Source organism: Microcaecilia unicolor, chromosome 6 (assembly GCF_901765095.1).
Source record: "Microcaecilia unicolor chromosome 6, aMicUni1.1, whole genome shotgun sequence".
Lineage (NCBI taxonomy): Eukaryota > Metazoa > Chordata > Amphibia > Gymnophiona > Siphonopidae > Microcaecilia > Microcaecilia unicolor.
This window is the reverse complement of record NC_044036.1, coordinates 100873868-100901701: the sequence shown is the minus strand read 5'-3', so window position 1 is coordinate 100901701 and position 27834 is coordinate 100873868. Positions and strand designations below refer to the sequence as shown.

The 27834-nt window shown below is 39.9% G+C and overlaps 1 protein-coding gene across 1 annotated transcript in view; it reads right to left on the bottom strand.

Moving 5' to 3' along the window:
- Positions 1-27834, bottom strand: part of NEK7 (NIMA related kinase 7) — a 132197-nt gene that overhangs the window by 70909 nt on the left and 33454 nt on the right. The window contains exons 3-4 of the mRNA XM_030206054.1: positions 14851-14991; positions 4315-4377 (exon numbers count right to left, since the gene is read on the bottom strand). Coding sequence (XP_030061914.1) covers positions 4315-4377; positions 14851-14991 — 204 coding nt within the window. The remainder of the gene's footprint in view (positions 1-4314; positions 4378-14850; positions 14992-27834) is intronic.

The window sequence follows — 27834 nt, the reverse complement described above, 5'->3', positions numbered from 1 at the left end:
TTAAAAGGGAAATTCCCATTTAAATGGGTAAAAAGCCAAATTCAGAATCCAGGAATAAATCTGACTTCTGAACTCACTAAGCTACACAAGGTTAACTGCCTACCCCTCTATTATAACACTATCAGATTTGGAGAACTAGATTAACTTAAACCAATCCTAGTCGGGCATTTTCATAATCAAAATACCACCCAGAAACATGCACCTGTTTTAACACTCTGCAAATAAAAATTCCCGAGTTTCTTCAAGAAGCTGAACAATAAACTTTTAGAACAAGCTTCTCCAAGTTCAGTCCTCGAGGGCTGCAAGCAGACCAGGTTTTCTGGATATCCCTAATGAATATGCATGAGAGAGTTTTATATACAATGGATGTAGTGGGCGTGCGAATCTTTCTCATTGGGGATATCCTGAAAACCTGGCCTGTTTGCATGTATTGAGGACTGAACTTGGACAAGCCTATTTTAGAATATGTTTATGGAATAGAAAACCGTCATGGGTGGCATAAAAGGTGTTAAATTTGTTTACGGCTAAAGGGGTGTTAGCAATCCCAAACTTCCACAGATACTATGAAGCACTAGAATGGAGAGTGGTAGAGAATAAAGAATGGGCGATAACAGAATAGTAGGAGGTAGGGTAGATCCTACTATGGGAAAGATTGTGGATACCAGACCATCTTTCTTTAATAAGCCACAAATAATCCATCTATAGCACTAAAATTTAATGTCCAGAAGAAATGAAAACCCAAATTGTTGGGATTAAAGTCTCTGTAGATATATGCTGCTATAACAAAATGTTCCCACCAGGCAAGACTGACAGGTATTTCATAGATTGGAAACAAAAGGGCTTACAATGTGAGGGAAAATTTACTGGGGAAAGTGAAATGTGTTCTTGTAATTTCTTTTCCTTGAGTCCTGCTAGACCAGCCCAGATAGGTGGGTTATGTTCCCTTAACAGCAGATGAAGGGAGGGAACTTGCTTAATACATAAATTACTATATGGGGATAATTCTAAACGACTAGCCCATTATCTTGAATTTTCATCACCATTATGCACAGCTCACAAAGAACGCTGTTTAAAACTTAATTATTCATTGGTTAAAAAGATACAGAAAAAAATTCTTATTTGGAATCCTCTCTTTTGTATCAGGGTGGAATAGCTTACCTCTAAAGATTTGAAACATTCAAGCATATTTATTATTCTGGAAATCTTTAAAAACGTATTTTTTAGATAAGATGTGATTGCAAATGATACAAAGAATATTAATTTAATTCTCATGACATGCAGGATTTCTTTCTCTGTAATCCACTTAGAATCTTAACGAAACTTAGTGGACTAAAAAAACTAAATAGTATAGCATAGCACAATCCAGTGATGTCATCACTACAATTAGGTGAGGTTCAGCCCTGGAAACAGCCAGTATAACATTGACAAAGCACATCAGCAACACTTAAATAGCATTATTTTACCATATTATGAAACAAACCAAAGTGACAATGCAACAGAGCACAAAAATATGCAGCCACATTTTTTCAGTGAGGCCTTCAGTCTCCCCCCACCCCCACTCTTGCTAATTTCTCTGTCCCTTCTTCCCCTTTATTGCCTGTTTTAGAATGCTGTAAACTGCATGGTTGCCACGGATGGTCATTTTGCGGTATATCAAGCACTGGAAATAAATAACGACAACATAACGTATCCTTGATGGGCAGCCTCACTTACAGCTTTGATGTGCAGTATTATAGCACCAACTTTAAAAAAACAGAACCACCAAGCAACCTCAAAGCACAGCATTGGAACACAACCACAAAGTGCCAACATTACTATAAAAACTTATGGAGGGACTAAGTTCCCCAAAATAACTCGGGAAGCACCTAAAACTCTCAGAAGTAAGGAAGCAACTACCTGCTATTTTGAGGCTACCAAAATCATCCCCCTGTAATGGAAGATTTTAAAGATTGTTTTTCAACTCTGCCTTGACCGGCAGTGCACTCGGGGTCTGTATTTTTGATTAGAAGTAACTCTGTTTGTATGAAAATAATTTGGAATGTGTAAGAAGACACAGCTCGAATTAATTTGGTATGTGAAGGGAGAGGTGAAGCCTGTTTCGAGTTCAGACTGGCCACCTGGACTGAGAAACGTGACCACATTCAAGCATATTTTGTAAGGCTTGTTTACCAAAATAGAGAAATTCTCAAGCATTCTGTAATTTTCCTTAGCTCTGAACATGAGTTCTAAGCCTAATAAAAAAGGGAGTTTCTGTCAGTGAAATTGGGAGCTCATCTGTGAGTAACGTACGTACTGTACAGAGCACTATATTTCCTGGTCAAAGTAACGCCTGGCTTTTGCTGTGAACAGGGCCCCCCCAGCTGATAAGAGCCTGGATGTAGAGATAGGACCAATGATGTATGTATAGATATATTTATAGTGTATTATTGCTTCTTTTCCTGGTCTAGAAACTTGGATGTAGTGACCAGTGATGTAATGATTGTTTCTATTTAACTATAGATACGTATTGTTTCTTTTCAGTTATATAGTTTAATCATTATGCATATATCTTAATCATTGTGTATCTTAGACAATAATGAACCTGTAATAAAAGTCTTATTTACCTAACACGAATCCAAAAGAATCCACAGTAATTATTGAGTAGTCTGTATCAGTGAGGCAGGCTGTACAACCAGATCAGAACACCCGCTAATCAGAAGGCTCTGATTAAGGTACTGCCTTTGGAGGTTCTGTATTCTACCAGCACTTCCTAGGTCAACTGGCAGATCCACCAGGAAAGCCTATTGCCCCAATCTGCTCCAACAAGTAGGGCTCACCAACAGCAACCAGAAGATACCATCTAGGACCATTGTAAAACATTCACGTCTATGTAGAGAACCAGAGAGGTCATCCACGCCACAGAGGGACACAGTATGCACTAGTGGCTAATTCAAAGGCTATAGATTGACCCTAGGGAACTGGAGAGGAGATTGGCAACAGAAACTGAAATAGCTCAGAAGATGCCCAAACTGTGGTCCCCACCAGATGTGTTGGGCCAGAGAGACCCCTGCTCAAGGACAGACATTCTAATGTTCCTAGATCCAGGGAGAGAATGTACAAAAAATATCCTTGCCATGGACACACCAATACAACTGTGACTAGGGATCACCCAATCCCAGAATAGGAGATCAACATCATCTCAGCCATCTAGGACTACCACATCCCAGTGAAAGACACTATAACCCTAGTTTCTCACAGTCTGAACGGTATGTATAGTAAAAGCCATGGCATGGCAAGCTGTGCCCCTCCCCCCTCCTGAGGCCTCACAAATACATACTCATCAGTATAGATGCCTGAATAAGAGAAAAGATATACATAGCATTTTTAATACTTTATATTCCTTTTCTATAATTTCTTCATGGAATTCATTACCAGCATGGAATTAATTGTAGTCAACTTATTCAATTTTTTGAAAAAAGTTGAAAACTTTTCTATTTGATAAACGAGATAGGGATGAATATGTGTGGGGATTGCACGGATTTATTTTTATTTGTAATTTTTATTTAGATACTTTGTAAACAGTGTTGAACTCAAAAGGGGATATAAAGGTCTCCAAGTCTTATTGATACTAGTGATAGGAACCCCTGACATACCAAAACAGAAACACTGTCTGTGGAGAACTCACGCACCTCTTCATCTCTCTCTCCCCCCCCCCCCCCCCCCCAAGGATGTGAACTGAAAACTACTCCTCTTCCTCCTCTTAGACAAGGTCCCTGGAGTTAAGAAAACTCCCCCAATAGAGAAACCCTTAACTCACCCCAAATTGGTTGAAAAGCTAGTCTTCCAAAATGTTCTTCAGCATGTCTGTGAGATGGAGATCAGGAGAGGACTAGAGGCACAGCTTTCCAGGAATAATTCCAAAATCACCATGTTTTAGTGTGTTTCCAGTGCAGCTGTTTAACTCCCTCTTCTAAAGAAATGCACTTGGCCAATAGTTTTATTTGGGGGGGGGGGGGGGGGAAGACCATTTCTCTGGAACATCCTGTCTCATTTGGGCCCCCCCCCCCCATTTTTTTTTTAAACTCAATGTGTCTTTTCACCTTTTTCTCCCTAGGCCAAATTTGGTCCTGTTATTTTTTCCTCAGATGCTTTTTGACCCCTGATGTATAATTCCTTTCAACACTTTGTTGGGTTGTAAAGAATTTAAACTGATGAATTTACTGGCAACTTTTGATCTAGCGCATACCTTGAACGATGAATTAGATTTCAGCAATCTCTATCACCAAGTTAACCAATGCACACTAGAAAGCTGGGTTTATAATTTAACATCCTTACCTTAAGAAGATCAATTTCTTTTATACAATCTGCTCGGGCTTTGGCATCCATTAAATCAAAGATCTGAATAAACAATGAAAAAAGTAATCTTATGACTTAAGACAATACTAAATAAACTATTTCAAAAACACTTAGGGGTCTATTTGCTAAGCTATGGTATTGAAATAACACGTGCAATTGGTTAACATATGTTATTTGCTGATGACACACATTAATCGAAGGCAACATGTATTTATTCTCTGGTAACACAGCATTCACACATAGGAATTAATAAGCTGCATCACATGCAGCTTATTAATTCCTATGGAATTCCTATGGAAAACCAAATAATGCAGTTTCTGCTACACTTTGCAAGCTATGCTATTCTTTGAAAGTGAGTTAGATCTTGTGTAATTAACCTTCTCCCAGGCGCATCACCAGGTTAATTAACTGGGCAATGCTCTATAAGACAAAATTTAAAGAGACTAGCAGAATGTAAAAAATATCCCCCACCCTCAGTTAGTTAAGTCTCATGTGGGCCAATGGTAAGACCACACTCTCCCACCATCCACGTGGTCCCTAAAGTCCAGAAAAGCCCTGCTCCCACCCCCACCCTCTTTTAAAAATATTACTGCCTTACCCCTTATCTCCCTGGGGTCTAATGGGGATAACAGCAATTCCCACTCACTTTTGGCATTTCCATAGTCAGTTGATCCCAGTTCCTTATTTGCACTCATCAAATGAAGGTTTCATAAGCTGAGCTCAAGCCTCATTAGAAGTCTCATGGAACTGGCTGTTTCCTGATTGAGAGTTCAGTGTTAAGAGGTATGCAAAGGGATATATTCGTATCCCCATCTCCATCACATTGCCACCATCCCCTCAGTTTTCTTTCCCATCCCCATCCCACATTCAAAAGACCTTGTAAGCTCAAACAAAACATAAAAGGCAGCCTATAATTTGTTAAAAATTTAAAACACAAAACAACAAGCATTACTTAGTTAAATATGCAAGCAGAAAACCATATTATTTATTAACTTGGACAAAAATAATTTCAAACTATGTAAAAACAAACCATCCACAGAGCCAGAGCTCAGTTCTGTTCTCTGTTTCTTGATTGTTTGTTCTGCAATGAAATCAGCATTCTGATGATGTGCTGGTGGCAGGAGTTCCAGGCAGGAAGCAGGCAACATGCTTCAATTTCGGTCACACATGAGACCTCTGTTGCCTGTAGGTAGTAACAGACTAGCAGAATTCCTTGTCCCAGCCCAATATGTATGTATCCAATTAGTCTCCAAAAGAAAAAAAAATCTGCATCCGATTCTTTTCCTTTTGGACATTTTGTTGGTGGTTCAGCAACAAACTGCACCTCAACTACAGCTTGATCTACTCTCAGTGTTCTCAGGCTGTTTATGGCACTGTTCCACCCTTCTGTTCAACTTTTTTGTAAGCAGTATTACTGAAGGGCTGTCTGGTACGGTTGCCTCTTTGCAGATGATACCAAAATCTGCAGTAGGGTAGGCACACTTAACGGTGTGGACAACATGAGGAAGCTTGAAGGATGAGCCAGAATTTGGCAGATAAGATTTAATGCTAAAAAATGCAGGGTAACCCCATGGGAATGGGACAGTTTAGGGAATGAAGAAATTTTGTGCAGAGCAAAGATGCATGACTTGGGATGTAAGGTGGCCCAAACAGGCAAAAAAAGGTAATGGAGAAAGCAAGGACACCTAGGTGCATAAAGATGAATAGCCAGTAAGAAAATGGAGATGATGATGCTTCCATATAAGACTCTGGCAAGACCTCATTTAGAATACTGTGTTTAATTAAAAAAAAAAAACAACAGGATGGAGTCGGTCCAGAGGGTGGCTACTAAAATGGTCAGTGGTCTTCATCAGAGTGTGTGTACAGGCAAAGATTTCAGTATGTATACGTGGGGGGAAAAAAAAAAAAAAAAAAGAGAGAGAGGAAATACGACAGATGTTTAAATACCTCCATGGCATAAATGCGCAGGAAGCGAGTCTCTTGCAATTGAAAGGAAACTCTGGAATGAGGGAGCATAGGATGAGGGTGAAAGGGAACAGATTCCGAAGTAACCTGAGGACATACTTCTTCATGGAAAGGGTGATGAAGTTTTGGAACAGCCTCCCAGTGGAGATGGTAGAGACAAAAACTGTACCTGAATTCAAGAAAGCTTGGGACGAATACATAGAATCCTTAATGGAGAGGAAGGGATTGTAGATTACGTGGATGGGCAGACTGGATAGATCATGTGGTCCTGATCTGCCTTCATTTTTCAATGTTCCTATGTTTCGACTGTCATCAGATCTGAACAACCCTTCAGCACTGGATCCAGCAAAGTTGCTGCCAAGTGTGTCTCTAACTGTAAAATAGCAATAATATCTGCCAGCAAGAAGTCATCAACTGCACACAATTTGGTTAGGAACTGCTTATTTGCACATGGTTCAGTGGCAATTGCACACAGCTCTTTCATATTCTCTGCCACAGATTTCAATGTCAGGAGAACGTTGTTCCACCAAGTTGAAATACACTGTTTGAGCATTTACTTCAGTGAAACAGTTGACTTTTGTTTGCTTAGTAAGTATAACCACTTCTGCACAATGTTATAAGTTTGCTAACCTCACTGGTGAGGCCATTTGGATAAACTTCAGTTTTTGATGGCTCGAGTCAATTGAAGAGTAAGAGATTGAGAATATGACCTATGCAACTTATCTAATTTCCATAAGATGTGGGACATTTATAAAGAGTACATCTATTCAAGCAATGTGATAATACAGGTGCTATAACTGGGCATATAATCTGATAATAACTTATAGCAGCAGCTTCAGAGAGCATTTTCCATCTCACAGATAGGCTGCAGAGAATACCTTCTCCTGCTTCCACCCACCCTACCCCTCTACCCACCCACCCCTAGAGTGACATGTCTTATATAACCTCCCTATCAACCCACTCATTACTTTACCTCACCCATTTCTATTCTTCTATCACCTTCTCCCACTACTCCAACCAGAGTTACACCTAATCACACTGACCACCCTTCAACATCTTCTGTCCTTCTGTGACTGTTCTCTTGTGCTTGACTGCTTAAATATTTTAAATTTAAATGCTTTACTTTTTGTCTATTAGATTGTAAGCTCTTTGAGCAGGGACTGTCTTTCTTCTGTGTTTGTACAGCGCTGCGTACACTTTGTAGCGCTCTAGAAATGTTAAATAGTAGTAGTGTTAAATAGTATAATGGAGACTTGATTGTTTGATGTGAACACATATTGCATATGTTTGGGTGATGTTGAGTTTATATGCCTATTTTTCTTCAATGTATATTATTGTATGTTTGATTAAAAATGAAAAACAAAAAAAATGAATAGGTGCCAAATAGGCACCCCTTCATAGAAGTGCCTTCTAATGGAAGCAGCGACATGGGGCTTCACTTTGATGCTGAGATTCATTTTCACTGAAGTAGTTTGTAGACCAGATAAAACATGGAAGAGAGAGAGAAATATATTCCATGGCAAGTGGGTAAATGGGTCAAACTTTTCTTGTATACACCAAACAGAACTTTCCTTCCATTTTAAAGTTGTAATGTTTTCTTTTGGATTGCTTTCTAGAAACTGTTAAGATATCCTCCATTTCCTGAGAAAGTAGGATATCAATGAACACTGAAAAACTATGCAGTAACTAGATGTTTAGGGTAAGAATTTATTAAACCCCTCATATAAAAATCCAAGAGATCAAATTGAATCCTGAACATCCAGGATATAATGGCAAATAACTCAGGACTGGTTTTGTTTGATTGGTTTTCAAAAAAGGATAGTTCCAGTAATATCAGAAACGAAATGCCTCAGTCAAATAGGTACCTAAAAAAAGCCATTGGTTTCTTCCTGTTAGGAATGTTGCATATAGATCCATCTCAGAAGCATCCCACAGAACAGCCTGTCCGGAAAGGATGTGCTCTCAAGTACTCTCTATAAGAGACTGCCCAATTGCAAACCTCAACTGCTTCCCAATAGGTGAAGTTAGAGCTTGTTCAGGTGCATCATCACTTTTTGGTTAGCCTAAGACAAAATTTGGTGTCTACCTGATTTCTGAAAGCTTTGACATTGTTCAGCATTTTCCTTAGTTTTAGTATATTCATATGGTTTTCCTGAAGGATCCAAAAGCCCTCAGCATAAAAATCTTCTGGACGGGCTTCTTACACCAGACTGGAACATTTGTCATATGGAAAAATCTGGAAGGGTAATCTTTTTTTTGTAAAAATTAAATTGGGAAAGCCACTGATACTAAACAGCTCAAAAGGCAGCCCTAAGTCCATTAGGTTTTCTTCATATGGTGGCCAGACACAGGAATGACATGCAATACGCAGTCCATTCAGCCCTACATTCTCAGCATGGTCAAAACTGATGTTTGCCAACTTGGAATCTCTGCCAGTGCAGCCAAAAACCTATTGGCCCCATTTGTGGGGAAACTGGCATCTACCAGAACCTCTCAATTAATGGCCTGGGAGAAAAAAAAAAAAAAAAAAACCTCACCTTTCTAGGCATTCACAGAATACACAAACATTTCCTCCAAGAACTATCATACAAAAGCTTAAATGAACAACTTCATAAGGTAAGGAGACTGGGAATGTATGGCTGATTATCCTGTTCTCCTGAAAGACACCTGTTACAGGTCCATGATACACGCAAGTAGGAATCTCTAGATAAGTAACCTCTCAACAAAATGGGGGGGGGGGGGCGGGATAACAACAATGAAGTGTCCATAGACAGTATAATAATTTTATGGACAAACCCTTTTGTGCTTTGAATTCATTTTTTAGAAAGACAAAGTAACAATGTAGGCGGGGATGGTGCTGGGCAGACTTATACAGTCTGTGCCAGAGCCGGTGGTGGGAGGCGGGACTGGTGGTTGGAAGGCGGGGATAGTGCTGGGCAGACTTATACGGTCTGTGCCCTTAAAAGGACAGGTACAAATCAAGGTAAGGTATACACAAAAAGTAGCACATACGAGTTTATCTTGTTGGGCAGACTGGATGGACCATGCAGGTCTTTTTCTGCCGTCATCTACTATGTTACCTAGGGGAGATTATCTAACCCTCAATGAGATCCAGGAAACACACAACCAATTTCACCACATTAGGAGTTGCAATCTAAACAATAATGGGATGTAAATATGTGGACTGAACTTCATGCTACAACCTAGCAAAATCTCACTGGGAGGTCAAACTTATGGGCCCTTAATACTGCAATAGTTCTCTCAGTATGAACCTAAACATGTTCTTCTATGGTCTTGGGATAATAGAGATTTATTCTGCAAGTTAAAAATTGTCTGTTTCAGGAGAGCCCATTGGAATAAATGAAAAAAAAAAAAACATGTTGATGAACCACCCCCAGGCTCCTGGCAGAAAGTTATAGTTCTCTTGTAATATGAAATGTTCAGTTTTTATTCATCTTATGCACATGTGAAACTGGGAAAATGATGGTGGGATGAATACACGGTTAAAGATGGAAATCTAACATCACCATAAGCAGAAACTTAGGACACGTACATTAACGAATAATATTAGATGACTAACTAAGCCTTGAAGCTCACTGAGTTTAAAATGACCATAAACAAAACCAGAACTTTTCAAGTACCTTAATTCCACAACTGTTTGGAGACTCAAAAAGGGCTTTCATCAGCAGTGTAAGAACTATATTATGGTCCCTTGACACAGTAGGAAGCTTGTTAAAAAGCTTCAGTCGAAGCAAACTCCACATGAATCTCAACATTAAATACTGGACAAAGATGGGGCTTCCTTCCTTATACTGATAAGTGCAAACTGCACTGAAGTGTGCCTAGCTGAGGTGCTTTGAGGACATATTCTGAAAAATGAAGTATTTAAGCAGTATTTTGAGCAATACAGGCGAATGATCTAGGGGCCCTGCCTTCATATTAAATGGTAAATGTTTTTCACTTTAAACTATGATTTTCTGGTAGATTTCTTTTCTAAATGCCAAAAGAACAAAACTTAATTGTAAGACAGAAGAATAAATTTGTTCCTCTTCAGTATCCAAGACATGACAGCAATAGACTGGTTGGTGAGATAGAACAAAGTTCCTTTGCTCTGCATAGATCACACCTAACTGCCCCAACCCAGTTTTCTAAAGGATGGAGTAAAAATAACTTGATCAATAAAACACTCAAAGAGTCATAGGTCATTGGTCTCTTCTGAGCTTTAAAGCTCTTTGTAAGAAGAGGACTCAGAATGTGCATACAGAAAAATGTGTCCCCCCCAATGAAAAAGACTTCAACAAAATAAAAACTTTGGTTCAATGCTTAAAGTTAGCATATTCATGCAAAAGTCCTACTGTACTTTTTACACCTTCTTTCTTGTACAATGCTTTCTGTTATGATATGCCTTCATATGTATGACGTGTTAACAAATCTGTACTATAAATGTCGCCTGGATTGGTCTCCATAGGATCCTTTTACCCATAAACTCTCAAAGTCACGAAACACAGGATAACCATCTTTACAAGAGTGCTACTTGTGAGCTGCAGTAACAAGAATAATGCTAACAAAAATGGCACCCACAAAAGAACTCCATGCAGTTGCCATCTAAAAGGCTGAACTGATGTCACCATTTCTGCTCATAGGAACAGCTGGCATAAGAATGGCTTTTTATTAGGGTGAACGTTTTCTCTAGGCAAAAGACAGGAGATTTTTATTAACAAAAAGAAACAAGAAAAAAAATGTACAAGTGTGCTTTAACTAGGCAAAAAAGCAGTGGCATAGAACTTCCAAATGTGCTCATAAAAACCTAGGTTTTCTGTGCTCTGATAGCTGGTTCCACGTTAGTGCTGTCAGATGACACCAGCAACTTGGTTTATTCATCCTGCATTCTAACGGAAAATATTAAATTACAAATGGTGGTGCAACTACCTCTCAACCACCTCCAGAAACGTTTCACCTACATACACAAAACTTAGGAACATAGTGACGTAAGCTTTGCATACTTCTGTCTTTGCCTCAGAGACAGGAGTAGCCTTCTGGAGGTCTCCTGGAGGGTGGACCCTTGCCCCAGGCAAGAAAAACTCTGGCTACTAAAGTATTAGACATAATAAATGTTTATTCAAATAGTCAAAGAAGCCAATCAGTAATTATTGAAATACCAACAAATAAAATCCCAATAGAGTATAATACGTAGGAAATAAAAACAGAGTTTTCCCTGGGAGCTGTCAATATGTCCACCTGCTAGTGGACACACCGAGGCTCGCCATCCTCAGTTCTGTTTCCTCTTAAATACATTTTTCTTCCTTTCTTCATTATCCTAATTATAATTACCCTTCCTACCTAATTAATATGCAACTTTCCACAATATTCTAGTTCCTTTAATGGTGAATTCTGTCCCAGCACGTTCTATCATCTTCCAACTTCTATCATTTATTCCCTCATTGCATTGACAGTTTAAAGCCTCATATAAAGCATACGTTTTCATTAGATAGTGGGTTGACCAATGTCCTTGTTATGCACAGTCACTATGCTAGCCCCCCCCCCCCACCCACCCTTTTGCTGAAGTTACAATGTCACCCACACCCACTTACTTCTCTTTCTGATTGTTTTATCTGGATACTGCAGGTGTCCTTAGTCATAGGAGTAACTGTCTTTTAGTTGCTGACCAGCAACTTATCACAAGTTAGAATAGGCCAAATGGCAAACCACAAATTTCTACTGCCTTAGAAAGGTAATTGCCAGAAAAAAAGGGAAAATTAGGTTCTTACCATGATAATTTTCTTTCCTTTAGTCATAGCAGATGAAGCCATTATGTATGGGTTGTGTCCATCAACCAGCAGGGGGAGTTAGAGAGCACTCAACTTTTCAGTGCCTCATGGCCAGCCAGCTCCACTGCCTCTTCAGTATTTGAAGCTTCCAAAGCAGTATGGCAAACTGCAATGGGAATAACATGAACTTTCCTCACAGCGAACGATGGCCCCTTAACAAGGGCATGAACTCAAAAAAGGAGGGAATGAACTCATCCTCCTAGAGGGAATAAACTCGTCCTCCACTTTGTATAAACGGAGGGAATACTTGCATCCTCCTGGAGGGAATAAACTCATCCTCCTATAACTGTAACAAGAATCCTGAAGACTGTTTTCCGACTCCCCAAGGGAGTCTTTGTTTCCTGAAGTTATATTCCTAAGAACAGCACCTAAAATCAGAATCACTGCAATATAGACAATCATACAGGGAGGGCTCATGGCTTCATCTGCTATGACTAAAGGAAAGAAAATTATCATGGTAAAAACTAATTTCCCTTCCTTGTCATCAAGCAGACGAAGCCATTACGTATGGGATGTAACAAAGCAATCCCTAAATAGGGTGGGCACAAGCCACACCACGCGCTAGCACCTGTGCTCCAAAACGCGCATCCCTCCTGGCAGCCACATCCAGCCTGTAATGTCGGGCAAAAGAGAGCTTAGAAGCCCATGTTGCAGCACTGCAAATCTCATGAAGAGATAGTGCTCCAGTTTCGGCCCAGGAAGAGGAAATCGCTCTTGTGGAATGTGCCTTAAAGGCTTCAGGCGGAGCCCGGCCAGACAGCAGATATGCTGAAAAGATAGCTTCTTTGAGCCAACGGGCAATAGTGGCTTTAGACGCTGAAGACCCTCTCCGAGGACCTGCAAACAGCACAAAAAGATGATCAGAGGTCCTGAAAGAATTTGTAATTCGCAGATACTGCAACAGAGTCCTGCGCACATCCAAAAGGTGCAACTGCCCAAATGAACCTGGAAACTCCTCCTCAACAAAGGAGGGAAAAAAAACAGGCTGGTTTAGGTGAAACGCTGAAACCACCTCAGGCATGACGGAAGGCACGGTCCGAACCGTGACCCCTGACTCTGAGAATTGCAGAAAAGGGTCTCTACAGGTCAGCGCCTGGAGCTCTTACACCCGTCTCGCCGAGGTAATGGCCACTAAAAAGACGGCCTTCAGTGTCAAATCTTTCTCTGAAGCACACCGAAGCGGTTCAAAGGGAGCCCCCTGAAGGGCCTTCAATACTAACCCCAGGTTCCAAGCTGGACAAGGTGCCCACACGGGAGGACGGAGCCGAAGCACCCCTCTAAGAAACCGTGCCACATCTGGATGAGAAGCTAAGGACACGCCTTCAACCTTGCCACGCAGGGAGGCCAATGCTGCCACTTGCACCTGCAGGGAATTAGAGGCCAAGCCTTTGTGTACACCATCCTGCAAAAAGTCCAGAATCGGTGAGACAGGAGCCCGCAACTTCAAACTGGCGCCAAATCCTGGCATAAGCCATGGAAGTGGAGCTTACGGGCCTGCAGGAGAGTGGAAATTACCTTATTTGAGTAGCCTTTATCTCTCAATTGCGCCCTCTCAATCGCCATGCCATAAGACCAAAGCGGCAGGCGTCCTCCATGGCAAGCTAATATGTCCACATCCACAGGGGCATGGGTAAGGCAGGGAAAGGGCTGACCTATGTGCCTTCAAAGTGAAGCTGCTATAGCCTCTAACATCCCGGCTAACAACTGGCAAGCCAGGAGCCAACCCCAGGCAGATTTTGATGGAGCTCGAAGAAGCTGCAGCCACCCTGCTTGGGGAGATAGAGAATACTGAAGAGGCAGTGGAGCTAGCTGGCCATGAGGCACTGAGAAAAGTTGAGTGCTCTCTATCTCCCCCTGCTGGTTGATGGACACAACCCATACGTAATGGCTTCATCTGCTTGATGACAAGGAAAACACATTTCTAACTGTCTTGCAAGTCCAAATCTGCTCCCAGTTTAAGAAATGCAAAACAGCTATATTAAAATAAAAACTAGCAATATAGAGGGTTTGCACCTTGCCATGGCTTCTATGATATACAGATTACATTCACCTAAAATGGGCAATTTGCTAAGATGTACATTCCTGTGAATAAAATAGAAGTTTATGCTTAGAAATGCCTTTGAAAACTGCCCCACTAGAGCATCGTGTCAATTGCCATAAAATTTAAACATACATAATTGTCAAAAAGAAGTATTTCATGTATTTTTGTAATTCAGTTTCAGAAAATTTTAAGAAAGAACTGAAATAAAATTCACAGGTGATACTCTTGCAGTAAATCTGTACAAAAGAACTATCATAAAACGTTTAATAAGGAACCCCAAGGAGATGTATATTTTAGCAACCCAAGGAAGGCATTTACACATTTGAAATTTTGTATATCAAAATGTCTTTGAACATACATAACGAGCTGACTTGCATAATTTTCCAGCTCATCACCATCTTTTGCAGAAATTTCACACTGCAGTTTATGTTCACGAAATTGTGGGTGCAAAACAGCAAACTGAGTGAAAAACATATATTTGCAGCTGTAACGCAGCTTTAATACACTGATCTAAATCAAGGAAAGCTTTTCATTAAAGGCATGTGCGATTATAAACTATCCTCTGTACAAACTATGCAAATATTGCCTTTATAAATTTCATGTGACTAGGTAATAACAGTCATCTTTACAGTCCATGTAAATGGATGAATTTCGTCAATGTAATTGTTTTCACATTCTTACCTGCACTTTTTTTAGTGCAACTGGTACCCGATCCAGCAGACAGGTTGCTCTGTAAACTTCACTAAACTGTCCACGACCAATTTTCTTCTCAATTTGAAAATTGGCTAATGTATTGTAGCCCATGTCAGGTCGTAAAGCCTTCTGCAAATCAAGAAATTAAAACTTGGGATTCAGACGTTTACTTTCTTACCATGTAAAAGCATTTTAATATCACAAACAAGAACTTTTGAACCTAGAAGTTAAAAAAAAATAACATAGGGCCTAATTTTCAAAGCACTTACACTTATAAAATTCCATAGGTTACATAACTTTGTAAGTCTAAGTGCTTTGAAAATACACCTCTTAGTTAGTTAACATAGATATAGATTCCACGTTTAGTCATCAATCCCAAAGTTCGAGAAAATAATTGAGAAAATAAAGCAATGTGACTGTCAGGGAAGATAGCAGTGACTAGTCATAATAATAATTGAACTCGTACACTGCATCATTAGCATGGGAAATTATATACATACTTTATGTTTAAAATTATGTTTGACTATAGATAGGCAAGAACTTAAAGGAGGTGTTTTTGAAACAAAGAAAGATGCAATCTGGTTTCACTGAAAACACAAATCAGAGCTGAAAGGGCATCTCATGAGGACGTCATCCATCCCTCAGCCTCTAAGTAGGGTCTTACTCAAATCATCTCATAAACCAATCCTAAAAACTTCCAATGTCAGATCCTTTCACCCCCTCAAGTAAGTTGTTCCTGTAATGTTAGAAAGCTCTTTCTAAACCTCCCCTGATATAAAGTAGAACACATACTTTTTCATTCTACCTTCAGTGGAGATGGAGAATCAATAGTAATTCTTATCCCCCTTATGTATTTGAATAGGGTTATCAAGAATCACTCAATCTGTTCCAGAGTAAGCATAACAGCTTACTCTACACCTTAGATTTTCTCAAAAAGTTTCAAGGCTATAGCTCAAATTTGGATAGTTACACCTGCAGGATTTGACACAACTACACAATGCAAAATTAGTGCAGACTACCCACCTGCAGAAATTCTCCTGCCAAATTTGGGAGGCCACTTGGGCTGACAGGTGTAAAAGCTATCTGGATTATAACATTCTACTGTAATATTCCTTAATGGTGCAGCAAATTTATGTTTGTGGTTTGTTGGTTGTCGTGGCTATTATTGTTTTTTCATGTACTATTCTGTTAAGAAACTGGGTCTTTTTTGTGGGGGGAAGGATAAGAGCAGTTGTGAGAGGTTACTGCACGAGGGAAGAAGGGAGAAAGTATTGCTGGGGTGGGGGGGGATGTGACATGAAGGCTGCTGCTAGGTGACTGTAGGTGAAAGACTGGCTGCTAGGCGCATGTGGATGAGCAATGGGGAGGGAGGGGTTAAAACTGCAGATACTGAAGGCAAACAGGCAATGTTGAGATGCTAAGGATACAGCTTCTGGGGGTAAAATGGTAGGGGCACCCCTCCCCCCCTCCATCCTCAGCAGCTGCAGCCTTATCCTCTCTCCATTGCCAGTTATGCTGCAAGTGGATGAGCGATGGGGAGAGCAGTAGCCTCTTATTCACTCCTTCCCTGTTGGTAAATAAATAGCTTGCTATACATCACCTTGAGCATTTTATTACAATTTATTTACCATGGGGAGGCAAGATGGCGTCTCAAGAAGGAGTGTGTGGCAAGAGCTCTGCCTGTGTCTCCTTAATTTCCTTTAATTATGTGGGACAGGTGGCAATGTCCTTCTGTGGATTAGGAACTAGTTATTGGACAGAAAACAGAGGGTAGGGTTACATTTTTCTCAACGGAGAAGGGTGAAGCAGGGATCTGTACTGGGACCAGTGCCGTTTAATATTCATAAATGATTTGGAAATCAGAAAGACAAGTGAGGTGATTACATTTGCAAATGACACAACTATTTAAAGTTGTCAAAAACACATTCAGATTCTGAAAAATTGCAAGAAGACCTTAGGAAACTGGTAGACTGGGCATCCAAATGGCAGATAAAATTTAACGTGGACAAATGGAAAGTGATGCATGTTGGGAAGAATAATCCGAATCATAGTTACCTGATGTTGGGGTCCACGTTAGATTCAGCACTCAAGAAAAAGATCTAGATGTCATTGTAGACAATATGCTGAAATCTTCTGCTCAGTGGGCGTTGGGGCCAAGAGTGCCAACGAGATGCTAGGAATTATTAGGAAAAGGAAGGATGCAAAATACATCCAACTGAGTATTGCATTCAATTCTGGTCATCGTATCTCAAAAAAGATATAGTGGAAATAGAAAAGGTTCCAAGAAGAGTGACAAATGATAAAGGGGATGGAAATCTTCCCATACGAGGAAAGGATAAAAAGGTTGGGCTCTTCAGATTGGAAAAGAGATGGCTGAGAGGGAGATATGATTGAGGTCTACAAAACTGAGTTGAATAGAACAGGTAAAAGTGAATCAATTTTTCACTCTTTCAAAAAGTACAAAGACCAGGTAACACAATGAAATTACATGAAAATATTTTTAAAACAAATAGGAGGAAATATTTTTTCATTCAAAGAATAGTTAAACTCTGGAACTCATTGCCAGAAGATGTGGTACAAAGATTTGGACAAGTTCCTGGAGGAAAAGTCCATAGTCTTTTATTGAGATGGACATGAGGGAAGCCACTGTTTGCCCCGGGGTTGGTAGCATGGAATGTTACTACTAATTAGGTTTCTGCCAGGTACTTGTGACCTGGATTGGCCACTGTTGGAAGCAGGATACTGGGCTAGAAGGACCACTGGTCTGACCCAGTATGGATATTCTTATGTTTCCACAATTTTATTGATGACAAAACAATGAACTTCAAAATACACAAATTTCCAAAAGAGAAACTACCCAACAGGTCATACAGATGCCCATACAACGATAAAGTCCATCATCAAAGTTTTATAAAGTTCCACCCCCAATCCAAACAAGCATGCCAAAACTCAAAACTCCTTCCCAAATAAAGCCTCCCCCTACCCAACCACCTGATACTAACAGAACTCCAAGGACCATTACACTTGTGGCCAAAGGGTCAAGCAAAATAAAGATAAACACACCCCATGACCCCCCCACCCCACAGCACCCCTCACTTCAAACAGACGTTCCCTTGGGGGTATACACCCCAAACACCTAAGCAAAACAAAACAGCCAGCCATCTTATAAAGAATTAATTAAAAGGCTAGGCTACGTCTTCTTGGACTCAAAACTATGCAGATAAGCTACCCATACCATTAAAAAGGTCTTCCTCTGTTTCAAAGACCCCCTGGTTGCTCCTGCTTCCCACATAGCAAGTTGGTGAATCTGATTTCTCCAATGCCAGAATGATAGCAGGTCTACTGATGTCCAGTATTGAATATATTTTTGAGCTACCAGGCCTAATTTACACAGCAGCAAGGATTTCCTCCTATCACTGACAACAAATGCACCCTCCTGGTCCAGATGCAGCTGCACCACACCACCTAAGTTAACTCCACCTAGTCCAAAGACCATATATCTCACCACCAACGCCCAAAATTGTTGTATTGCAGACAGGACAGGACCAAAAATATGCCCTAATGTGCCTCAGCACTGCGAAACTTAACAGACTCAGGCGACTGCATCCCTATAGCTCAAAACAACTAGATAGCCAAAACATTGTTTTACTACTGTTTTATTAAAAGTCTATTAACTTTGTATTTCAAATTACTATGTAAGCCGCATTGAGCCTGCATTATGTGGGAAAGCGCGGGGTACAAATGTAATAATAATAATAAGCCCAATAGACCACTCCCGAAGTCATGTGCCAGAAATCAACCAGGGAATAACCTTGATGTTAGCCCAAAGATCCCATGTCTCCAAAGACAGACCAAGGTCTACTTCCCATTTGCTACATATGGGAGTCAAATCCCTTCCCACTTCAAATTTACACAGAGCCTTAAGTAACCCAGATATAGAAAGGTCCTAAAGAGAAATACAATATGGCTATTCTTATATACCTTGGTTTTCTTTCCCGACGCCAAAAGGAGAGGAAAGCAGCATGTGTTCCCTGCCACACCTGCAGTCCCTGTTGTGGGCCCGATGGACCACTATGCTGTTCCATTTATTCAATCTGGCACGATTGCCTCGCTTATGGTAGGAGCTTTGAGAGGGGCTGACATCACCTTCAGCCTGGAAGTTTTGAGTCCACCTCCAATGCTGGTGTCAAAGGGCCTTGAAGAACAGCTGCTCCGAGGGTCAATTCAGGCGATCGGGAGTTCCTCCATGGGGCTGTCTTGACCAGAAGAGATACCAGTGCAGACTGCTCCTATCAGTGACAGCCCAGAAGTCCAGAGGTGGTAAAACCGGAGAGGAGTCAGGAATGGCAGATGCCTTGGGTGAAGATCGCTGTCAACTGCACATTGTCCTGAGTAAGTCTTCATTTCCTCAAAGGCCAGTGGAAATAACCTTGCATTCCTCTGTGGTTAGCATAGTTAGCATGGAATTGTCTTTGTCCCAAAAACTTTTAGCAGCTTCTCTACATTTTTCTGTAGAATTATCTCAGGTTTCTAAATTGGAACAGGAAATTATAACTGTCGAGCAAAACAGTAGAGACTTTGGAATACAAAATGAATGAGACATGGCAAGGGCTCATTTTCAAAGCACTTAGACTTATAAATAAATAATAACCTACAGAACTTTGTAAGTTTAAGTACTTTGAAAATGCATATGCCTCAAAGTATACTGGTGAAGGATAATACCTTACTGCATTGTAAAATACACAAAACTGTGCAATTCATAAGTTTCCCACAAGTACCAGAAGAACCACCTTTAATTAATTAATTTTAAGAAATATCTAGTTGAAATTTTGAAAGTTCCAGAAAACTCTTATCCATCAATATCTAGAATATATTTTGTTTCACCTTTTTCAAATAAATAATTATCTATCAACAAATAAATGTTGCAACTAGAGCTGTACCGAATATTCATATTCAATTTGATTCAGCCCTGAATAGTGCCCTGAATACATTATTCATATTCGGATGAACAGCTATTTAAATTTCAATATGAATAATCTAGGGCTCCACTGTGCTAAATCCTACTGAAACAAAAAGTTGATCTCTGATTTCATGTTGTTTCTTTTTATTATTTGTTATGTTAAAGCTCAATACCGTTTATTCGTATTCAGCCAAATAGTAAAATGTTATTCGGTACAATTCTAGCTGCAATCAACTTGGATCCTTCATATGACCTGTTGAATTTGACTCAAGTTATAGAAGCGAATATGCCAGATTTTGAACCAGCAACTTTGATTGTTTCCTCTGAATTAGACCTTGATCATGACCAAGTTTTAAGACTTTACTTTCACCACCATGAATCACTTTTCCTTGGATATAAAATTAGGGCTTTTCTTGATGAGGCAAGGGCATCAAAGAAACATCACCAACAAGTTTTGACTCTGATACCACGTGTTCAACAGCTGGGTGCACTTTTCTAGCTGAATTCTCCATGTAAATGTGTCAATAAATATAACTTTGACACATATGTTTTCTTTGCTCCAGACTACTAGAAAAAGTTTGTGGATTCTAAGTCACCTGCTATTAGTTCCTGTCCTTCACTGAGACTGTCCACTTCTACTCTGATGGATCTTTTCCCTTTCTATTTCCTGTAAAGTGTATTTTCTTGGTTATTTGCTTTGTTTCTGGGCCTTATTGTGGACTGTATGATGGATTAAGAGTGAGGAACTTCCTTTGTATTTCACAGTTTCTCTTGTTTAACCCCAAGAGAGTCCTTGAGTGTGGACGAGGTTTGAGCAGAATTTTTGTTACCATTTTGTTAGAAACAGCAGAGGTCTTCCTTTTTTGATCATTTTGATTTTGTATTGTTCATCTTGATTTTTACTGCATATGCTGATAGTGTAATCCGCCAAGAATTGTTTAGATCATGCAGAATATACATATTTTAAATAAATAAAATACTTTGCCTTTTTTCTTGTAATTTGTATCATATAGTCCTATACTAATAAAAAAAGGCCCGTTTCGGTGAGCAATGAAACGGGCACTAGCAAAGGTATTTGATTTCTGCAATGATTGTGTTGAAAGAGGTTTATTGTATAATTGTGCAAGGTTTTTGTTTGTTTGTTTGTTTTTGTTGAATTGATAGGTTGTATGAAGGGGGCTTGGAGGGTTGATGTTTTTTTTTTTTTTAGGGGTGTGGAGAGTGGGTTTTTCACGGAATGGGTTTTTTTTTTGTAATGTTTTTTTTTTTGGGGTGGGGGGGTTCGGTGAATGTCCCTTGCTTGCAAAGGTTTTTGTATTGTTTGTTTTTTTTGTGTTATGCTGGCAAAGTTGGAGGAAGTGTTTTTGAACTGAGAGGGTTTTGCTGGGGGTTTGGATTCGGGTCAGCGTGTGTTTTTTACCTGAGCTGTGCGAGAGAGAGAAGTGCAGAGTCTGGACGCTTTGGACTGCTGCTGCCATTCGCCGTAACAGCAACGATGGAGGGATGGTGGCTACAAGTGTTTTGTAGGGACGACACGACGACCCTTTGGGGGGTGGGGAGGAGAGGGTGGTGTCCTGTACGTCTGGAGGTGTATCGTGACGGGAGGGCGGAGGGTAGGAACTAATTGTTCGCTGATTCGAGAGGGAGTGTGTGGGGGAGGAGGGGGAGGTCCGAAGTCATAGAGGAGGGGGCGAGGGTCCGAAGTCGGATGAGGGGGACGTGGTGAAGTGGCACCTCGGGAGGGCCAAGTGACAGAGGTCCGGTGGGGGGGTGGGGGGGGGGGGGGCTTACCGGCACTGCTCCTCTGTTTTAGAGCCGGTGGCGGGTTTTTTTTAATACTTTTTTGGTCCGCCATGACTCCGCCCGCGATGTCATGACGTTTGACGCGGGCACACAGTCATGGTAGAATTCCAATCTACACCATGACGGAAGTTGGAGATTAGAAATTTGGCTTCATTAGAACGTTGGAGTTGTGAATTATGTCCGTAAGGGGCGTGGCTGAGGGCGGGTCTATGGCTGAGGGTGAGTGGTGCTGACAGCCTAGCCTAGGAAGAGTAGATTCAGTGCTTCACTGAACGTTGGAGGTCAGAATTATTTATATAGATATAAAATAAATTTAAAAAAAATAATAATTTACCACCTTGTTGAAGAAATTCACTCAAGAACATGTACAGCAAGAATGTGTTGAACATAGGTAATAGAGAATTATAGAAGTAAACATATTCAAATACACAATATAGAACATTATGCTACTTACAATGTCAATACAATACACATCAAAAACATCTTGGCAAAGCTGGATCCACTCTCCTTTGCTTACTCTCCTCCCATATTTAGTTTCTGACTTGAACCTTAACCTGTCAACTGGGAAGGTTCCCACCACCCGGAAGAAGGCACCTGTTTGCCTGATTATAAAGAAAACCACTTAGATTCCAATAGATACAGTTTCAAAATGGCCATTCACTCTCAACACACTAAAGTTCTTTGATTCTCTCATAGGGTGTAACTTATAGACAGATAAGATAAAATAACAGGACTTAGAAGTCAGAAAAGATGAGATATATAACTGTGGCATTTTTATTTATGTAGCAATTCCAATGTTGGCTCCTAAATAAGAAAACTGTCAAGGCCTGATCTAAAAACATCCAAATCATTCATTCTGAAAGATGAAACAGGATGATAATTTCTATAGGAGGTTCTAATGTTTAAGCACTGAACCTGACAAGAATACCTTGTGTTCAACTGCACAGATGCCGACTTACTCATGGTTTTAATGACGCAGAAAGGATAAAGATCAAATGTAAAAGAAGATCTCTTTGCCAGAGAAAGAGCCTTCAACCTATCTTCTTTACTAGCATGAGTAAACATTTCCCATCTCCAACTTCAGAGGGTAAGCCTGATTAGGTTATTAGGAAATTCATCAACGGAAGTAAAGGTTGTCTAAACCTAATCATAGAAAAAAAATCCTGCTAGAAATCTGGTAATCCAATGAATTTTCATTCACTGCTGGCTTATTCTCAGTGTTTTCTAAATTTTAGTAGTAAACAATCTTAGCTTTTTCAACTACAGTTCTAAAATTAGCTGGCATAAACAAACATTTTTAGATGTTTATGCCAGCTAGAGGTTGAGGATATTACAAAATAAATAAATAAACAAACTATACTTTCATATCACAGGTGCTATGGCTACATAAGAACATAAGAAACTTTACACTGCTGATTTTTTTGTTGAAATGTCTCATGGTGCGTTGCTTGTAATGTATTACTTCATTATGTATGTAACTTTGCTCCTCGCTTAGAATTTTATGATAATGCGGGAGTTATAAATACATTTTATTATTTACTATCAGTAGCCATACTGGGTCAGACCAATGGTCCCATCTAGCCTAGTATCCTGTTTCCAACAGTAGACAATCCAGGTCACAAGTACCTAGCAGAAACCCAAATAGTAGCAACATTCCATGCTAACAATCCCAGGGCAAGCAATGGTTTCCCTATGTCTGTAACAAGGAGTACAAAGACTAGAGGCACACTGGGTAGAAGATTTCAGCGTGCTGTCTATATCACCACCTAGATCTTTTTCTTGGGTGCCGACCTCCAAGATGGACCCTAGTATCAGGTAACATGATTTGGATTATTCTTCCCAATGGTTTCCAGATGTCTATCTCAATCACAGACTATAGAGGTTGAATTAGACAACCTACTTACAATGCAATCATGTTTCAATGATCTTGCAGAAAACATAATTGTATTTTACAGAAACTTAGAGCTCTGTTAGGAAACCTTTTGAACCCAACACGTTTAGATTTGTGCAAGCATTAGTGTTAGCCAGATTTGATTATTGCAATTTAGCAGTAACCAGCTGCCCCTTGAAATTATTAGATCAATAGCAGGTAATGCAAAATATGGCAGTCAGACTTGTTTATGGCCCAACATTTTACAATTCAGTAAAAGAATATTATCTGAAATTACACTGGTTACCAATTAAAGAACTTATAAATTTAAAGTATGTACAATGATATTTAAGATTCTGTTGGGAGTAGTCCCTTTGCACATGATGGATTTAGTAGTTCTCCACAGATCCCAGACACAAAATCTAATTTTCTTGCGATTTCCTAAAGTTGCTGCTTTAAAATTGATTAGACATTTTTCTGCCTCTCTTCCCTACCAGATGGCCTATCACTCACAAGCTCAAGTTCTCCGATGTTGTTCATAACATACTATATTTAGAACGAACCTGAAAACTTCTGTTCCCACGAACTATGTCTCAATTGTGGTACTTTTGGGGTTTTTGTTTTTCGCTTGTTTCAATCTGTAATTACCAGAAGACTGTATCCGATTTGATTCTGTAACCTGCCTTGAACTGATAAGGCATATGGCAAGCTATAAAACATGTTAATAACATAACTCAGTGAGGTGGGGGAACACACCACAGTGACGCTCTGCAACGATCATGGCACATAAATCCCATACATGTAGACAACTGTGCTATAAAGCCCTACAGATTTCAAGAGTGTTTTTCTTTTCACCATACCAGATGAGGTCACTAGAGCATGAAAGCTTCATATCTGTTCATGGACAAAGGCGTTTAGAATTGCAACTGCTGTTCTATACATGTTAAACCCCCCATATCTTCTCAGAAGCAGATAAACGTAATTTCACTGTTTTGAGCTGAAGTGTGCAATGTTTGGATTCCTTCTCATATCATTAAAGGATCCATTGTGTTTATCACATACTTTATTTAAATACACATGCTCTCAGAGCCAACTTCCACAATTTCACATCCCACAGAGCTGATCCCCTTTCCACATATCATTTACAGCAAGAGAAAACTTCCATCCCCACCCCCAAAACCTGTGAAAGAACCAACCAGCTCAGCTCCTTGTCAGTCTCACTAGCTCTTCAGGACAACAGGTCCCACACTGATATTTTACTGCTTTCACCAGCAGGTCTGTGCAGTGCTGAGTCAGGATCTTCTGCCACCTCTTCCTATTCCTCTTTATAGTTCTGCCTAGTAGTAGTAGATCTCACAGAAAAGTTGGAAATGGCAAAATGAAGGTAACCACCACCACCTACTTCATGCAGAAATTGGATACGAACTAAATTTGAGGTACTTCATGGATGCACTTTGAAACTACTTGTTTTTTCACTGCACTACCAAAATATACATATGATTTAACATATGTATATTTTTTTATATACTGTCACAACCAATAGCTCTGAACAGTTTACAAAGTAATTGTTGCAAAAACAATAGGTTACAATTTAAAATCTTAACCAAAGTTCGTGAATAATTGCAGTATTTTTGAAAAAGCTAAAATTTCAATTGTTTTCAAAATAATCTTGCTCTGATCTAAGTTCTGTAGGCAATGCATTCCAAAATAAGACTGCTGTAAGAGAGATTAATTTCTCACAGGATGAAAGTAGCCTCAAAGAGAACAATGAGGATATGTCTATGGATCAAACCTACAAGAACCCCAACCTGTCCTGAGTGAAATATAAGTGTTAACTACTAAGGCAGTGTGACAACTGCATGCTGAGAGCAAAGTCTTACTAATGCGTTTTGGCATGGAGGTTTGTAATTACACATTTACATATGCAATGACCTACATTTGCATGTCAGATCACACACTGTCTTCCTTTATTAAGGATAGGCAACTCCCTGTGTTTGGCAATCAGAGTGGCGAAAGAGGGCCAGAGGGCAAAATTATCCCAGAGTTGAGAGATGAACTGCCACCAGTGATTAGGCCAATATGGCCTGAGCATTAGACACTTCATTAGTGTTAATCTGTTTAACACTAGACAGTGTATGTAAACTTCACAGCCCATTTGCAGCATCTTTTCCCTCCCATAGTATTTCTTTAAAGGACAGAATGGCTGAGTGACAACTTGCCTCATCTGTTCCTTTGCCCAGTCATACAATTTAGATGTGGAGACATGATATCAGGAGTAACATAGCTGCACATCTAGCCCTACATAAAACCAACAAACATTTGTACTAGGAAAAAGATACCTTTAATCCAAGTCCCCGTTTAAAAATATGTACAGGAAAACCCTGTATGAAGAGATGTCAAACTTACCACACAAACCGAAACATCTACAGAGAGGAAGGAAGGAAGGAAGGATAGCTATAATACAAACATCCATGTGTAATTACAGAAAAATGTACCTATTCTAATTGCCTGGGCTATTATTACAAACAATGGGTAAATGGAAGCTTGGTTGCTAAACTCAGCATTCATTTCATATTAGATCACATTTGAGCCCCTGATGCAGGTGCTGTGCGCCGAAACATGGCCCGTGTCAGGTCCATATTGGAAAATCAATTTTTATCATTAAAGGAATTGTGTCCCATTTCTGAAGGCTCCTCATACTTTTTGCTGTATATACTAATGGAGGCACCATCTCTCCAATCCACCCTGCTCCCCCGCAGTAACCTGCATTGCTCTCCTCCACACACACACCCCCCTCCCATGATGACCATATCTCTCTTCTTACCTCTCCTCAGTTATGGCTCTTGGCTGGTGCGGAGCCTTGAGCACACTGACCTAGCACCAGAACCATAAGAAAAGGTAAGAAGATGGATCTGCTCATCGGGGGGGGGGGGGGGGGGAAGGAGGAGGAGCAATGCCCGTTAGTTAAATTCTAAGGGGGAGGCGGGCTATTATTGGAGGAATCTAAATTTGGCTTTTAAGATAAAATTTACATGGATTTTGAGACCGAAACAGAGCAGTGGGCCCATTATTAGAAACAATACAGTATGAATCATAACTGGTTGTACTCGCTATATCCAAGTTAATCATCCAAACCCATTTTAATGATTACCAAAATGGTATCATATATGTCTGTCAGTCTAAAACAGTTATACATAGAGTTCGCCAAAAAAAATAAATCTAGATTTAGTAACAAAGCCATTTAACAATCAGCTTGCAAACTAAAGATTGAGGGGTGGGGGGGGGGGGAGAAATCACAAACCCTATCAACAATTCCAGTCCTTTGGATAATCATCTATCCCACACAAGCTCTCAATTATAATTATTTATTTAACACATTTATACCCCACATTTTCCCACTAGTAGTAGGCTCAATGTGGCTTACACAAGATCAAGGAGAAAACTACAGTTCATTATAATACAAATAAACAATGCAATAGTAAAATACTAAACAATTACATATTGTAAAGAACAACATAGATAATAAGAGTGAATAAAAAATGATAAGATCTATGGATTTTGCTGTAACAGTAGAAAGGGTAACTTAGGTTGAGTCAGGAAAGTAAGCCTTCTTGAACAAGGTGGTCTTCAGTGATTTCCTGAAATTTAGATAGTTCTGAGTTGATTTTAAGAATTTAGGTAGTGCATTCCAGAGCTGTGTTCCTATGAAGGAGAAGCTGGATGCGTAGGTGAACTTGTATTTGAGACCACTGCAGTCTGGATAATGTAAATTTAAATAAGAACGGGAAAGACTGGAGCTGTTTCTGGGTGGTAGGTCAATTAGATTTAGCATGTAGCCAGGAACTTCACCATAAATAATCGTGTGAATCAATTATAATTACTAATATTAGTTTCTTTACATTTTCTATGATAAAGCTTATCAAAATCCTCTTTTTTTTTCTTAATTCCTTTCGTGCATCACTGGACAGTGGGCAACAAACTTTCTTCATCTGTCTCAATTGGCCACAATGGCTTCCATCTCTCCCAGGTAGTACCTCCACTGCACAGATCCCTGTTGAGTGTGCTTCTCCAGGTCAGTTTCAGTTTCCTCTTCTTCTTGAACCGCCAGCTGGTCTCCGTTTCAGTGCCACTTTGGGATGATAAGGATCTTGCACGTGTAAAATGTGCCCTATCAACCAGGCTCTGCATTCAATAACAAGATCCTGTAATTTTCTGGAGTTGCTTTTCCTCAGTACCTCATCATTTGTGATGTGATCTTGGCAAGTCATCCCCCGAGGCATCGCTGGTGAAATAAATCCAATTTCTTTCCTATCTTGGTAACTTCCATGTTTCGCTATCA